General features: G+C 44.6%; 1 protein-coding gene across 1 annotated transcript in view; it reads left to right on the top strand.

The window, feature by feature from the left end:
- Positions 1-16957: 16957 nt before the first annotated feature.
- Positions 16958-17191, top strand: part of AVL9 (AVL9 cell migration associated) — a 63103-nt gene continuing 62869 nt past the window's right edge. The window contains exon 1 of the mRNA XM_043975010.1: positions 16958-17108. Within this exon, the coding sequence (XP_043830945.1) occupies positions 17022-17108 (87 nt within the window). The 5' untranslated portion in view covers positions 16958-17021. The remainder of the gene's footprint in view (positions 17109-17191) is intronic.

The raw sequence follows: 17191 nt of genomic DNA, 5'->3' as shown, positions 1-17191 counted from the left end.
TACACATACAAGTGTATACATCTATATGGGATATACACATATGTATATATAAGTATATATATCCATATATGTACATATTTGTAGCTCCAGGACATGGGACAGGGGACAGAGTTGGTTCAAGATAGGCTTGCTTGTTTTCCTTGAAAAGCCAAGGAAAATAAAATCTTTCTCAGAACCCATAGAGTTAACAAAAAATAGCCTTTGTGGTCTATATAATGAATCACTTAAGCCTGAACAGAGTTCACCACTGAACAGAGTTCAAAGTCTTTAAGGGTTGTCGCTCAGAAAGTCAATAAACCTTATTTGAGTTCCTACTATGTGCCAAGCACTGTGCAAACTAGTGGGGATACATCCCTTGAGGATGTCAGGGTCTAATGAGGGAGAAAACATGCACAGAATTCTGCACACACACAAAAAAACATATGCAGGTTAACTTGGTCATGATCATCAGAGGGAAGAATATGCCTCCTTCCTGGAGAAGGGGGGATTCTAGCTGGGACTTGGAGGATGGCAGAATAGCCAGAAGGCAGAGAAGAGGATGAAGAGAACTGTAGTAGCTATGGGGGACAGCCAGAGAGAAAGCCTGGAACTGAGAGATGGGGTTTCTTGTTTGAAGAACAACAAAGCCATTTCCACTGGAGGGTTTGTGGGAGGAGGAGGAGGAGGAGGAGGAGGGTACAAGGTGTGGGAAGACTAGAAAGTGTGTTGGGGAAGGGGAGAGGAAGCAAGTTTGGGACAGGAGGGGCTTTGAGAGGCAAGCAGAGGATTTAATGTGATCTCTAATGTGATAGGGAGCCACTGAAGTTTTTTGAGCCCAGAGGTGACACAGTCGGTGAGAATTTAACTTATAGAAGATCCCCTTGAGCAGCTGTCTTTGTGGTGGCAAAAAAATGGAAATTGAGGGGATATCCATCAATTGAAAAAATGGCTGAACAACCTGTGGTATATGATTGGGACAGAATATTACTGTGATGTAAGTGAGGAGCAGGCTGATTTTTAAAACACACGGAGAGACTTGCACAAAATAAGGAAAAGTAAAACAAGCAGAAGCAAGAGAACATTGGATGCAGTAACAGCAAGATTGTTTGAAGAGTCACTGTGAAAGCCTAAGCTATTTTTGAGTATTACAAGTATTGAAATCAACTACAAAAGACCCATGAAGAAAGATGGAACCCATCTCCAGAGGAAGAATTGATAAATGGAAGTATGCATAGTATCATTTTACATATATACAAACAAGTAAATGCATACACATATCTATCCATATCTGTGTCGTATTGCCAGGGGGGTGGGAGGGAGAAAAGGAAACACTTTGGAACTCAAAATGTAACAATAATAAAATGTAAAAAGAAAAAGAGGGTCCTTTTGACAGCTGAGTGAAGGATGGACTGGGGTGGGGAGACACTTGAGGCAGGCAGAACCACCTGGGTATTCTCCTCAGTTCCTCACACTCTCTCACTCCACATGTCCATCAGTCCCCAATCTGGCCATCCATCTCGCCACCATATCTCTTGCATCTCACCCCTTCTCTCTCCTCACATAGCCTTCATCTTAGTTCCTGGCCCAATCATTCATTGGTGTCCCTGCCTCAAGTCTTTCCATCCAGTCCATCCTTAACCCAGCAGCTGCTCAGATCTGACCTTGTCACTCTCCTATTTGATGTCCAGTGGCTCCCTATGGCTCCTAGGATGAAGTTTACTCCAGGTAGCTTTTAACGACCTATACAACTTGACCCCAGACTATTTTCTCCACTTCATTGGACATTGCTCCCCATCTTGAACTCTGCATTACAAACACCTTCTCTTTGCTCCTCACAATCTTTCCCCTTCTGTCTCCCTGAATTGAAAGTGGGCATTCCCCAAGCCTAGAATGTTATTCCTCCTCTCCTCTGCCTCACATAATTCTCCTTTTCCTTCAAGACTCAACCCAATCAGGGCAGCTAGGTGGCCCAGTGAATAAAGCACCGGCCCTGGGTTCAGGAGGACCCGAGTTCAAATCTGGCTTCAAATACTTGGCACTTACTAGCTGTGTGCACTGGGCAAGTCATTTAATCTTCATTGCCCTGAAAAGAAAGATTCAACCCAAGCACCATCTCAACATGAAGCCTTTCTTTCCTGAGCCCACACCTGCTAATGGCATTCTTCCCTACCTCCCTTGTATTTGACTCCCTTGTATTTTTTCTCTTCTTGCCTTTATCCATAGCCTAGGAATGCCTAGGGATCCTGCCTCAAAGTCAGTTTGGGGCAGTGTCAAGTCCCTACTCGCCTGGGACAGTCCCTTCAACTCTGTGCTCTAAGCATCTCCCTGGGATGATGACTAGCTAAGAAGGTACCCAAATGCAGCACCCATTGAGAAAGGTTCTTCAACTTGGGCTCCTTTGTATAAGTGAAATGACAGGCAAAGTAGAGAATGTGCCTATTTCCTTTTCATTTAGGTTGGTTTTTTTTTTTTTACTTACATATGAGTGTGTGTATAGATAAATATACGTATATTCATTTATAGACATATACACATAAATAGACATACATATATATTTCTGCATAGATATAGAGAAACAGACAGGCAGACAGATAGATAGACAGACAGACAGACATATTTGTATGCCAGGACCTAGCACAGGGCAGAAAACTAAACAGGTTCCATACATTTTTATTTTCTTCACTTGAAAAGCCAAAGAAAACCAAATCTTCCTCAGAACCCAAAGAGTTAACAATACATCCCTTCTCTGCTGGTCTGTATAATGAGGCACTTGAACAGTCTGTGGCAAAGGTGTCTGCAGATCATTCCTGGCTTCTCATTGGCTGCAGTTTCTAAAAACCTGCTCCAACGTCTCCTAGCAACGCTCTTCCTCCAAGTCCGAGGTGGCTGGGGAGTGTGGGGGTGGGGTGGAGAATCAGGGAGCTTCTTTGTCTCTCCCAGGCCCTTCTTCCCTGCCCCAGCCAGCACAGCATAGAATGAAACAAGTGCTCTCATAGACATGGCTCCTTGGTACCGTGGTTCTGCCATTTTCTCTCCCCATGGGTACAAGTCTGGCTTCTCAGAACCCTCCTTGGAAAACACCCTCTCATGCCCCATCTGCCCAATCCACCACTTGGGTCTCAAATGGCACATATCTTCCATCCTTCTACATATAGTTGCAGCTCCATACCTGATATTTATGAGATCAAGGAAAGGCTGGTAAAAAAAATGACCTGATCTTGCTAATGAAAGATCTTTCCCCACATATGCAATGGACTGGACTTGGGGGGTCTTAACCTGTGGCCCACTGATGCATTTCAAAGGGTTGGTTTATAAAATTAGATGGGAAAACCATTAAATCTTTCTTTTCCCTAAACTCAAACTGAAATGTAATATTTTCTTCAATTTCTTAAGAGCATTCTTCTGAGAAGGGGTCCAGAGGCTCCCCTAGATGGCTAAGGGGCTGTGACACCAAAATAGGTAAAGAATCCCTAGTACACTAAGGCTGTATGATACAAAGTTGAAACAAGACATGGTCCATACTTTCAAAGTGCTTCCAATCTAATGGGAGAAGAGTAGAGAAAGCAAGCACACACATAAATGTGATACAAGAGGTGATAGATACATTCAGTGTAAAGACCCAGGCAAAGTGCTATGAGACATCTAAGGATGGAAAAATAACTTTTCTGGGGTTCAAAGCAAAAAGAGGAGAGAGAACCTTCTTGGGCTGAGTAGATGATACACACCAGGCAGTGAGTGTCCACAGTTAAAATCAGTGAGGGTTTCAACATATTTAGGGGTTTCCTATTTCTTTTCTGTATTTGTAATTCCCTCCTCCAGCCCAGAGCTTAGTATACTGTAAGTCCCTCATAAATGCTCACTTTGTGAGTCACTCACTCACTGAGCATTCATTAAGGGCCTACTATGTACCAGGCACTGCTGGGTATATAAAGAAGGACCAAAGGACAGGTCCTTCTCTCAGGGAGCTCTCAGTCTAATGGGAGACAAAACAAGCAAACATCTATGTATAAACAAGATACAGACAGAAGAGAGTGGAAAGAATCTCACTGGAGTACTTAATCGGTGCCTGTTATTTTATTAATTGCAGTTAAATTGGGATTAGCACAAGTTTATCGTTAAAAGTCTCTTCCCCAAAATCCATTTTAATACTTGTTTTCTGTGTCTTCATCCCTAAATCTTGCTGCATAATCACAAATGGAGTTATTACTCTCATCCCTCATTGTGACTGGGAGAGGACCCTAGTTTTAAGTTTTTTGCATTTATTTGTATTTGCTGCATTTATTATCAATCTATCTCTATTTCTCCTTTCCCCCAATCAAGCAATTAAAAAAAGAAAAGAAAAATCCTCACAATAAAGATGCATAGATCAGCAAAACAAATTCCAATATTGGTCTTTTCCAAAAACATGTCTCATTTTGCTTCCTGAGTCCATTTCCTCTTGCCAGAGAGATGAAATTCCTGTCTCATCCTCAGCTCCTCTTGATTCATGGGTTCACACTCTACTAAGCAGAGTTCAAAATCTTTCAGAGTTGTCAGTGAGTCAATAAACATTGTTTGAGCCCAACAAAGGATTTCATTTTTGAACTTGGAGGTAATAGGGAGCCTCTGAAGTTTATTGAGCAACGGAGTGACATAGTGAGAATTGTACTTTAAGAAAATCTCCTGGAACGGCTATCTTTGTGGTGGCAAAGAACTGGCAACTGAGAGGTTGTCCATCAGTTGGGGAATAACTGAACAACTCGTGATATATGATTGGGTTTAAATATTACTGTGCTGTGAGAAATGAGGAGCTGGTTGATTTTAGAAAAACATGGAGTGACTTGCATGAAATGATCAGAAACAAGAGAACATCAGATACAGTAACAGCAAGACTTGTTCAAAGAATAACTGGGAAGGACTAAGCTATTCTGAATGTTATAAATATTGAAACCAACTACAAAGCACCCAGAGATGGGATCTACCTCCAAAGACTTGATAAATAGAAGTATGCCTACTATGGTTTTTCACATATACATGCACGGGGCAGCTAGGTGGTACAATAGATAAAGCACCAGCCCTGGATACAGGACGACCTGGGTTCAAATCCGGCCTCAGACTCTTGATACTTACTGGCTGTGTGACCCTGGGCAAGTCACTTAGCCCTCATTGCCCCACCCCAAAAAAGAATTCATTCATATATACATGCATATATCTAAACATATCTGTGTCAAATGGTGACCTTCCCTAGTGCAAAGAGGGGAGGGAGAGAGGGAGGCAGTTTAGAACTTAAAAAGTAATTTTAAAATGTTTTAAAGGATCCCTTTCACAGCCTGATGAATGATAAACTGGAGGGTGAGATAGCCAAGGTAGACAGACCCCACCCCTTCAGCAGGAAATAGCCAAGGCACGAAATGATGAGGGCTAGCACCTGGGGCATGGGGTGGCAGAGTAGGGAAAATGGTCATATGAGAAAGATCATACAAAAGTAATAGGACAAACCTTGGTTGGAGATAGAATAGAGAGGGATGAGAGGGGGGGGAAGAGAGAGAGCGAGAGAGGAGTCCACAAGGACACCCAACTGGTGAGGCCCAGGGACACTGAAGGAGGGGGCCTGAGTGACCAGGAGGATGATGCCATCAACAGTAACAGGGAAGGTGGCAGCAGAGAGGGTCTGGGGGTAGAGAGGAGATGGCTCTCTTTATAAAGTTGTTGTCAACTTTCTGCTCAGAGTCATGTCACTGAGGTCTTCCATTATTCCCTAAAATTATCCATTGTCTCATTTTTTATGGCATCATAATACTGTGTCCCATTCACACCCCAGGAACTGGTTAGCCATTCCCCAGTAGGTCTGCACCCCTTTAGTTCCCAGGGATTTGGGCTACTATGAAAAGACCTGCTAGGAATATTCCTGCACATAGCAGACCCTAGATGGGTCATAGCTTTCAGTTAGTCCTGGGAATTTATTATGTGTCTGTCAGCTGTTGTCAGGGGGATAAGAATGGATTGAGGAAAGGAGCAAGGGTCATGGGACCACAGACTTAGATCTGGAAGAGACATTAGCACTTGCCTAGTCCAAGACCCTCATTTCAACCATGAGGAAGCTGAGGCAAAGGAGGGGAAGCTGGGTGGGTCATTGGTTAGAGCTCTGGACCAGGAGTCAGCAAAACCTGCTTTGAAATCCCACCTCAGATATTTAGCAGGGTTATTCTAAGGCAAATCACTTAACTTTTCTAAGGCTCAGTTTCCTTTCTGTAAAATGAAGGAAATGGATTGATTGACTCCAAGGTCCCTGCCAGCCCTAAATCTAGGTCCCTATTATCCATGAACCATGAATCAGAACTTTCTCTCCCGCCCCCCAAATTACAACAAACCAATTCTTCCACTGCCTTAGAACAAATCCTGCTCTTCAGTGATCCTCATAGCCACCACACTCATTCCTACTTCCAAAGCTGCCCTTTCCTCTCTTCCTTCATCTGACACCTCATTCACGCTGCAGCTCCTCCATAACCTGACCCCAGCCCATACTGGTCTCCCCTTCTCTCAGAAGTCCCAGAGCAGGTACATGGCCTTCAACTGTTCTCTTGTCCTCACTGGAAGGTCTTATCTCCTCTTAACTAAGAATAAGAGCCAAAATGTTAAAGATTACAAAGCACTTTAAAATATGTTCTCCTGTACCCTCACAACAACTCTGAAAAGCAGTTGATATTAAGTTTCCCATTTTATATATGATGAAACTGAGGCAAACAGAAGTAAAGTGACTTGTCCAAGGTCACACAATTAATGATCTGAGCATTTTAACTCATGTCTTCCTGACTCCAAATTCAATGCTCTCTTCACTTTGTCACTGTCTCTGATTCTAAGATTCTAATGATTCTAATGAGATTCCAAGCTTCTTAGTGACAGACATTGTCGCGTATTCCATACAATGGCAAATATATAGCAGGAGCTTCCTGAATGGGGGTTAAATTTTTTTCATGGATCCATTCAATATCCTTCCTAACATAGGCCCTAAATCATGGCAAAAACTAGAAGCCCATCTCATTATTTCTGATTTATCAGGTCCCTCACTCCTCACATAAGGACTCAGACTGCAAGTCACTTACTTGGTGACCCTCTCACTACTAGAGATTTCTGCTGGAAAGTTTAGCCCTTCTCCTTCTCCTTCTCCTCATTGCAGTGACTTGCCCAGGGTCACACAAATAGTGAAAGAACAAGGAGGGGACCCAATGTCTACTGACTTCTAGAGTCCAGCTCTTCTTCTCCTGGAGCATGTGACTTCCAGGATTGCCTGGTCCCAGAAGGGAAGAACCTGGGTTTAGCCTCCAGGTGCCCTGAGCCTGATTCTGGTCACTTCCATCTCTAGAAAAGCTATTTGGCTCCCCCTTAATAGGGAGGCTGGGATTTATCTTGGGGAACTTCTCATTTCTCTGCATCATTCCTTCTCCAGATAGTCTAGGAAAGTCTTCCCTGACACCATCTAACATGTGGACAAAAACTCTTGCAGGCACCTTGTTCATCAAATGCAAAGAAAGAACAAGTTCACTTCATGTATTTAGTTCATTCCCTGACTCCTTCCCCAGAGAAGTGATTGCAAACCTGAGCTTCTTGCCTTGACTCTCACCCAAAGGTCAATGCTGGGGGCAGCTTGTACCAGCTCACTAAAGCCCAGTGTTCAATGTTCAACACTTACACCTTGGGAATGAGTAAATGCCACCAATCAGGGCCCAAATTATTGTTTTCTTGATTGACCAGACTTAAGAAAGTCACAGAGAAAATGCTAATTATGCAAATTAAAATTAGAAATGGGTCATTCATGCATTTTTCTTTTCAGAGAACTGGTTGTTAAACATTTACCAGCACACCCCTGATCACACAGCTGCCTCTCCTCCCATTCTATCAGCCAAGGACTTGGCTTCTTCCTTCAGTAAAACAATTGAAGCCACTCACCATGAACTTCATCTTCAGTCTTTCTTTTGATCTAAAACCCTTTGGCCTCATTCCCTACTCTCTGCCTCTTTCCCCAGTATCTGATGGTCAGGTAGCCCTGCTCCTTGCCCAGGCCAACACCTTTACCTGTGTCCTTCATCTCATGCCCTCTCCTTTGTCCCAACAGATTGCCCCTGACTCACCCTTTCTCTCTCTGTAATGTTCTTCCTCTCCAGCCCCCTCTTCATATATTAGAAGACTCCACAGTGCCTTCAGAGATGCTCAAGTCACTGCCATCTTTAAGAACCTTCACCAGATGCTCAGTGGCCCTCAGGCAAACCTGCTCTGTCTCTCCTCCATTTCCCAGTGAAACCTCTAGGAAATACAAGACTGTCTGCTCTTGTTGTCTCTGCATCCAATCTTTCACTTAGCCTTCAACCTTTTGTAATCCAGGTGATAAGACTTATCTCTCAGCTGAAATTCTTCTATCCCAAAGCTACCAATTACCTCTTAATTGACAATGGAGCCTTGCTCCATTGCCTCAGTTCTTTTTGGCCTCCCTGCTGTACTGGATCTTCTGACCATCCTCTCCTCCTGCCCACTGTCTCTGGCCTTTAGTGATCCTATTCTCTCCTGGTTCCCCTCCTGCTTGGCTCCCCCCTTCTCAGTCTTCTTGGCTAGATCATTAGATAGATCTTACCTTTTAAATGTGAGTCTTCCCTGAGCTTCTCTTCTGCTTCATCTTTCTGTCTTTCCCTCTCTCTCCCTTCCTTTATCTCCCCTTTTCTCTCTCTCTCTCTCTCTCTCTCTCTCTCTCTCTCTCTCTCTCTCTCTCTCTCTCTCTCTCTCTCTCTCTCTCTCTGACATCAACACGTTGGCCTTAACTGTCATCCGTCATCCCTGTTCAGATGACTCCCAGATCTTCATCACCAGCCCCACTTTCTTCTGAGTTCAAGCCCATCCCACCAACTGCCTTTTTAGATATTTCAAAATACAATGTCTCAGGGACATCTCAAAATCAATAAGATGGCTTTCAATAGGGATCAATGTTAGGTCTTCTAATTGGGTATTTTTAAAAATCAACTTGACAAGTATAGGATTTGGGAGGCATAACTCAACAGTCATTTAGATTTGAGGTTTTAGTGCTCTGTGAAGTCAATATGGGTGAGCATTGTGGTGGCAGCCCATAGACCTTATTGAGCATTAAGCTACATTGATAGGGCACGGATTCCATGAACAAGAAGGTGGAGGATAATTGCACTTTCCTCTGGCCTTCTCAGAGCCCACCTTGAGGATTATGTTCAGCTCTGGTCATCATGGTTGACTAAGGACATTGATAAGCTGGAGAGTGTCCAGGGACAAGCAGACAGGAAAGTGAAGGGTCATTAGTCTATGACACATATGGATCAACTAAGGAGTTGGGGATATTTAGCCTGGAGTGAGGAAATCTCAGGGGGGGCATGAGAGCCCCCTTCATGTGTAGGCAGGGATGTCACAGGGAAAGGATGAAATCTGTTCTGGTTGGCCCCAGAAGACAGAACCAGGAGGATGGAGGGGGGGAGATTGGAAAGAAGCTCAACAAGATTTAATGTCAATAAAAACTGCCCAACTTCCCACCAATGAGAACTGTCTAGGAAGTTCCCAAGGAGAATGGGCTGCCTAGAGGGGCGGCTAAGGAGGAGCCACCACATTGGAGGGCTTCCAGCAGAGGTTTAATGGTCACTTATTACCTATGCTATGGTGGGGATTCCTTTAGGATATGAAGTGCACTCAAAGGCTGCTGGATCCCTACTAACTGGAAAATTCTCTGATGCTGTGAGGTCCAAAACAGAACTCCTATAGTATCTTTCCCACTCACCCCACCTGTCTCCCAAATTGCCTTATTTCTGTTGAAAGCCCCCCCCCCATTCCTCCAGTCTCACAATTTCAGGACCTGGGTATTCTTATTTCCTCACACTCTTTCCACATGTCCAATCAGTCCCCAATCTGCCCACCATGTCTCTTGCATCTGACCCCTGCTCTCTCCTCCCACAGCCTTCACCTTAGATCCTGCCCCAGTCACCTCTCACTTAGATAATAGAAGTGGCCTCCTCATTGGTGTCCCTGCATCCAGTCTTTTCTCATCCAATCCATCCTCAACCAAGCAGCTTCCAAAGGGATTTCTTTAAGCTCAGATCTGACCTGGTCATTCACCTAGGGACTCAGTGATGTCCAGTGGCTTTCTATGCCCTTTAGATTGAAGTACAAATTATTCCACTTAACTTTGAACACTCTATACAACCTGGTCCCAACCTATCTTCACCTCACAGGACATTGCTCCCCATCTTGAACTCTGCAATACAAACTCACCTTCTCTCTGCCCCTCACTAACAACCCTTCACCTCCTAACTCTGTGAATCTGTATTGGATGTTCCCCATACCTAGAATTCCTCCCCACTCACCTTTGCCTTCCGCAAGCTTCCTTCTCCTTCAAGACTCATCCCAAGCACCATTTCTACATGAAGTCTTCCTTTCCTGAGCCCACACCTGCTAATGGCATACTTCCCTTCCTCCCTTGTATTTTGACACTCTTGTATTTTTTTCTCTTCTTGCCTTTATCCACAGTATGGGGAGCCAACTCAAAACCAGTTTGGGTCAGTGTGAAGTCCCCCTTCCTCTGAGACAGTCCCTTCACCTCTGGGATCTAAGCATCTCCCTGGGATGATGAATAGCTGAGAAGGTGACCAAATGCAGCATCCATAGAGACAGGCTCCTCACCTGGGGGGGGGTCTATATATCAATGAAATCAGAGGTTAAGTTGAGAATGTGCCTATTACCTTTTCATTTAGTTTTTTTACATATATAGAAATGCATACATAATTGTAAACATATAGAGAGATGCATATATGTGTGTGTATATACATCTTTAGGTCTGTCTGTATGTATGTATATACATATATATACACACACATTTTTACACACATACACATACACATAGCAACATAGAAAGTTCCATAAATGCTTGCTTTTTTCCCCTGAAAAGCCAACGAAAACCAAATCTTCCTCAGAACCCAAAGAGTTAACAATACATCCCTTCTCTGCTGGTCTGTATAATGAGGCACTTGAACAGTCTGTGGCAAAGGTGTCTGCAGATCATTCCTGGCTTCTCATTGGCTGCAGTTTCTAAAAACCTGCTCCAACGTCTCCTAGCAACGCTCTTCCTCCAAGTCCGAGGTGGCTGGGGAGTGTGGGGGTGGGGTGGAGAATCAGGGAGCTTCTTTGTCTCTCCCAGGCCCTTCTCCCCTGCCCCAGCCAGCACAGCATAGAATGAAACAAGTGCTCTCATAGACATGGCTCCTTGGTACCGTGGTTCTGCCATTTTCTCTCCCCATGGGTACAAGTCTGGCTTCTCAGAACCCTCCTTGGAAAACACCCTCTCATGCCCCATCTGCCCAATCCACCACTTGGGTCTCAAATGGCACATATCTTCCATCCTTCTACATATAGTTGCAGCTCCATACCTGATATTTATGAGATCAAGGAAAGGCTGGTAAAAAAAAAAAATGACCTGATCTTGCCAATGAGAGATCTTTCCCCACATATGCAATGGACTGGATTTGGGGGGTCTTAACCTGTGGCCCACTGATGCATTTCAAGGGGTTAGTGTAGAAAATTATATGGGAAAACCATTACAACTTTTTCCCCCTAACTCAATCTGAAAACTTCAATTGCTTAAAAGCATTCTTCTGAGAAGGGGTCTAGAGGCTCCCCTAGATGGCTAAGGGGCTGTGACACCAAAATAGGTAAAGAATCCCTAGTACACTAAGGCTGTATGATACAAAGTTGAAACAAGACATGGTCCATACTTTCAAAGTGCTTCCAATCTAATGGGAGAAGAGTAGAGAAAGCAAGCACACACATAAATGTGATACAAGAGGTGATAGATACATTCAGTGTAAAGACCCAGGCAAAGTGCTATGAGACATTTGAGGATGGATACATGAGTTTTCTGAGGTTCATAAGAAAAAAGAAGAGAGGATGTCATCATGGGGAGAGCTAAGCAGTGAGGGTCCAGAGGCCAATTTATTGGAGGTTTCAGCATATTTAGGGGTTGCTCCTTTCTTTTCTGTATTTGTAATTCCCTGCTCCAGCCCAGAGTCAAGTACACAGGAAGCCCTTCATAAATGCTTACTCTATGGGTCACTCACTCAACAAGCTTTCATGAAGGTCCAACTGAGCCAGATTTTGCTGGTGACATAAAGGGCTAAAGGACAGGTCCTTCTCTCAGGGAGCTCCCAGTCTAATGGGAGACAAAACAAGCATATATCTATGTAGAAACAAGGTCCAGATAGCAGAGACCGGAGAGAATCTCACAGGGAAGGCATTGAGTACTTAATAAATTCTTTCTGATTTATTGATGGCAATTAAATGGAGATTAGCACCAGGTGATTATTAAAATCCCCTTCCCCAAAGTCAATTGTAATTCTTTTTTTCAGGTGTATTGACCCCTAAATCCTGCTGTATAATCAGGAATGAAGCTATTACCCTAATCCCTCATTGTGACTGGACCAGGACCCTAGTTTTGGTTTTCTGCATTTATTTATTTTGGCCACATTTATTATCAGTCTATCTCCACCTCTCCTCTCCCCTTATTGAACAATAAAAAACAAAATAAAAATCTTCACAATAAAGATGCAGGGATCAGGAAAACAAATTCCCACATTGGTCCCTTCCAAAACATGGCTCCTTCTGCCCCGAGTCCATTTCCTCCTGCCAGAGAGGTGAGTTTCCTGCTTCATCCTTGGATCCTCCGCCATCATGGCTTCCCACTCCACTGGGCAGAGTCAAAGTCTTTCAGAGTCGTTAGTCATCTACTCAGGAAATATGTTTGAGCTCCTACTATGTGCCAAACACTGTGCTAAGCAAAAACAGTCCTGGCCCATGACCAGCTCACAGTCTCATGGGGCAGAAAACATGCAAATAATTCTGGCTAGATATAGATATAGATATATAGATACACACACACACACACACACACACACACACACACACACACACACACGAGATCACTTGTGGATGATCAACAGAGGAAGGACATTCCTCCTGAATCAGTAAGGGAGATCAGGAAAGGATTCCTGCAGAAAGTGGGCTTTTACCTGGAACTTGGCAGAAGGCAGGGAAGCCAGGAGGCAGTGAGGAGAATAAAGAGAATTACAATGGGCAGGAGGACAGCCAGAGAGAAAGCCTAGAACTGAGAGGTGGGGTGTCTTGTTTGAGAAACAGCAGGGTACTTACTCAGTGTCCTTAGATAACAGGCTACATGGGGAGTAGTGGGTGTAAGTTATAAGAAGCCTAGAAAAGGGTGGGTGTAGTGGGGAGGCAAGGTAAGGTCATGAAGGTCTTTGAAAGCCCAGCAGAGGAGTTCTATTGGACCCTGGAGGTGATAGGGAGCTACTGAAGTTTATTGAGCATGGAGGTGACATAGTAAGATGTTTCCTTTAGGAAGATCCCTATGACAGCTGCGTGAATGATGGACTGGGGAGGGGAAGAGCTGAGGAAGTGGACTCCCCTCCAGCAGCTAAAGCAGGAGGTAATGGGGGTTGGCCCCTGGGGCTTGGAGATGCCAGAGTAGGAAAAGGGGTCTTATGAGAAAGATGGTACAAAGTAAATGGACAAGCCTTGGTGGGAGATAGAATAGAGAGGGATGAGAAAGAGAGAGGAAAGAGTCTGCAAGGACAGCCAGCTGGTGATCCCCAGGGACAATGAAGGAGGGGGCCTGAGCAAACAGGGGGATGAGGGTGGCACCTTCCACAGTAAGAGGGAAGATGGTAGCAGAGTGGGTCTGGGGGTAGAGAAGAGATATCTTTCTAGATAAGGTTGTTGTCACTGCTCTGCTCTGCATCATGTCACTGAGGTCTTCTGTCCTCTGAAACCTTTCATTGTGTCATTTCTTATGGCATCAGAATATTTGTTCGCTTTACACTCCATGAGCTGGTTAGCTATTCTCCAATAGGTCTTCATCCCTTTACTTCCAAAGGATTTTGGCTACTATGAAAAGAACTGTTGTGAATATTTCTGCATAGATAAGACCCTGGAGAGGCCAAAGCTTTGTTAGTCCTCCTAATGGACTGGGTGACTGTTAGGTGTTGTCAGGGGGACAGGAATGGATGGGGGACAGTAGCAAGGGTCATGGGACCACAGACTTAGATCTGGAAGAGACATTAGCACCTGCCTAGACCAAGACCCTCATTTCAACCAAGAGGAAGCCAAGGCCTGATTCAAGTAGCTAGATGTGTCAAAACTTAGAGGTCCAGACCCCAGGTATATCTCTTACTGTGTCGTCTGTCTCAGTTTTCTAATCTCTAAAGTCAGTCAGTCAGTCAGTAAGCACTTATTAAGCACCCATTAAGAGCCAGGCAAGGTGTTAAGCCCTGGGGGATACCAAAAAAAAAAAGAGAGACAGAGGGACAGAGAGAGAGAGAGAGAGAGAGAGAGAGAGAGAGAGAGATAAAAGGCAATACTTGGCCTCAAGAAACTCATAATTTAAGGCAGGAGATAACAGATAAGACAGTGAAATCAAGGGAGCTTGAAAAAAAGACTTCCTGTAGAACATCGGATTTTAGCTGGCATTTAAAGGAAGCTAGGGCCACTGGCAGGTGGAGGTGAGACAGGAGGGCATTCCTAGCATGAGGGGTAGAGGGACTATATTCCAGAAACCCTCAAAGAAAGTTTCCCTGAATTGGAAAAACTAGCAAAATAAAAATGGATCTATAGGACTTCAACAAACCAGAAAACAACTCAAAATGTAACCCACCTAGACATGCTACACTCCAACGGGAAGGAAAAACCCAAGCCAAGAGGAGCGAGGAAATCACTTTCCAAGAACCAACCAGGATCACAGTAGGCTTTTGAAGGACAAGGGGCATCAGAAGAAATTGGAATACAACACGTACAAAATGAAATGCTGAGCCATGAATTTAGAGAAATTTTCTTCAGAGAATTTTGGGAATGATTTGACTGGTTTAGACATGTAATTTCATCAATATATAGAATTTCTCATATGGAAACTTACTCTGCTCATGTCAATTGCTTTTATTTTTATTTTATTTTATTTTATTTTTTTTTAGTGAGGCAATTGGGGTTAAGTGACTTGCCCAGGGTCACACAGCTAGTAAGTGTTAAGTGTCTGAGGTCAGATTTGAACTCAGGTACTCCTGACTCCAGGGCCAGTGCTCTATCCACTGTGCCACCTAGCTGCACCATGTCAATTGCTTTTAAAAGGGCTAAACGAGTTGTTCATGAAGCTATCACTAGTATGTGTTGATTCAACAAATGCCAAAATTAGACAGCTTCTGTCTGCAAGAAGCTTACGTTCTACTGGGCAAAGGAAGGTCTTCCTGACTCAGAGCCGTTCATTTGTCCACCAGCAAGCCATGCTTTAATGTCAGATTGAAGTTATTTTTGACTATAATTTCCAATTTGTTAAAATATAGCCTTTTTCATTTTTCATGATATCTGTTGCTTGGCGTGATCTTCTTTTGGAAATATTTATGCCATTAGTTAAGAAGCTTCTGGATCTATAGATCTTTCATTTCTTTTGGTTTTTGATCCCTGACCCTGCCTTTTCCAACATCTTTTACTATTCCATGCAGGATGTGATTTCTATTTAAGTCGCTGATTATTAAAACACGTTGACTTGGTGTAGCATTGTTCAAGTTCTTTATATCATCTTTCTATCTCTTCAACCTCCCAAGTGGACAGACATCTCAAAGTGGTCTTTTTTTATTTATGTTCATGAGGTGTGCAAATGATGAACCAAGCAAGTTTGCTAGGGTTGACTTCATGTTGCCTTTAGGTTCAAGAAGAGAAGCAATCCTCCCTTGCCCCTCTTGCCTCTTCAAGGAGAACTTGTGAATAATTCTTCAATTGAAATTAAATTTCTCTTTGTTTTCTAGGTTAGTTTTTGATGGGACTATCAATGACAATGTTCTTTTCACATCCACTGGACAAACATTTCACACTGAAGACATCAACAATTCATTGTTATAAATGGCCTAAGAACCGATTCTTAGCACACTTTATTCCATCATTTATCACACACTCTAGCCACAGATAGTTGAAGGGAAGGGAATAAGTATAAAATGCCTGCTTTTTGGCAGGTATTAAGTGCTTCACAAATACCTCATTTGATCCTCACAACCACCCTGGGAGAGACAGTGGCTATTGTTAACCTCATTTTACAGTTGAGGAAACTGAGGCAAATAGAGATGGAGTCACTTTCCAAGGGGTATACAGTCAGTAAATGTCTGAGACTGGATTTCAAATTAGGACTTCCAGATTCCAGGACCAACCTTCTATCTACCAGGCCATCTGGGGCCAAACAGCATTCTCTGTGTAAAGGATAGCCTTATCTAAAAATGAAGGGTTGTGCCCCTCCACAAGTGGGGCGAACCATTTGGCGAAGTGGATAGAATGAGGGGCCTGGAGTCTGTAAGACCTGAGTTTAAATCTAACCTCAGACACTTGTTGACTGTGTGACCCTGAGAAGTCACCTAACCCTGTTTGCCTCAGTTTCCTTATTTGTAAAATGAGAAGAAAATGACAAACCACTCCAGTATCTTTGCCAAGAAAATCCCAAATGGGGACCCGCAGAGTGGGACACAACTGAAAACAACTGAACAACTTGCAAACTTTAAAGCGTTATATACATTGTGGTGGTGGTGGTGGTGGTGCCATTAAGTGTCTACTTGCCTACATTAATCACCCAGGTTACCCAGATAGTAAGGAACAGAACTGGGACCTGAACCCAGATCTTGTGGCTCTAGAGGGAAGGGGCTGGAGGGTACAACAGGAGGAGGCCCCGCCCCCTCCCCGTGCGTCTCCTTAGAGGCCAGGTCTCCTGGGCAACTTAGGCCCCGCCCCTTTTTCTTTCCTCTCTCTGCTCCTCTCCTCCCCGGCAGCGCAGACCCCGCCCCTCCCAGGCCCCGCCCCCTCGTCCTCCCCGGCGGCGGGGGCTGGCCGGGCCGGGCGGGGCGGGGCGGGGCGGGGCGGGATCAGGTGACGCGGAGGCGGAAGCGGCGAAGCGACTGCGGCGGGTGGGCCTAGCGGGGGCTGCCTCGGCGTCCCCTCTGGTCCGTGAGCCCCGGGGCGGGCGGCCCATGGAGAAGGCCGGGGGCCGCGGCGGCCCACGGGGGCCCGTGCTGCACATCGTGGTGGTGGGCTTCCACCACAAGAAGGGCTGCCAGGTGAGCGGGGGAGGGGCGTGGGGAGGGGCTCTAGCCCCCCACCCACCCACGTGGGCCCAGCCCCCCACGTGGCCCCCGGCCCC

This window comes from Dromiciops gliroides, chromosome 1 (assembly GCF_019393635.1).
Source record: "Dromiciops gliroides isolate mDroGli1 chromosome 1, mDroGli1.pri, whole genome shotgun sequence".
Lineage (NCBI taxonomy): Eukaryota > Metazoa > Chordata > Mammalia > Microbiotheria > Microbiotheriidae > Dromiciops > Dromiciops gliroides.
This window is presented reverse-complemented; position numbering and strand designations above follow the sequence as displayed.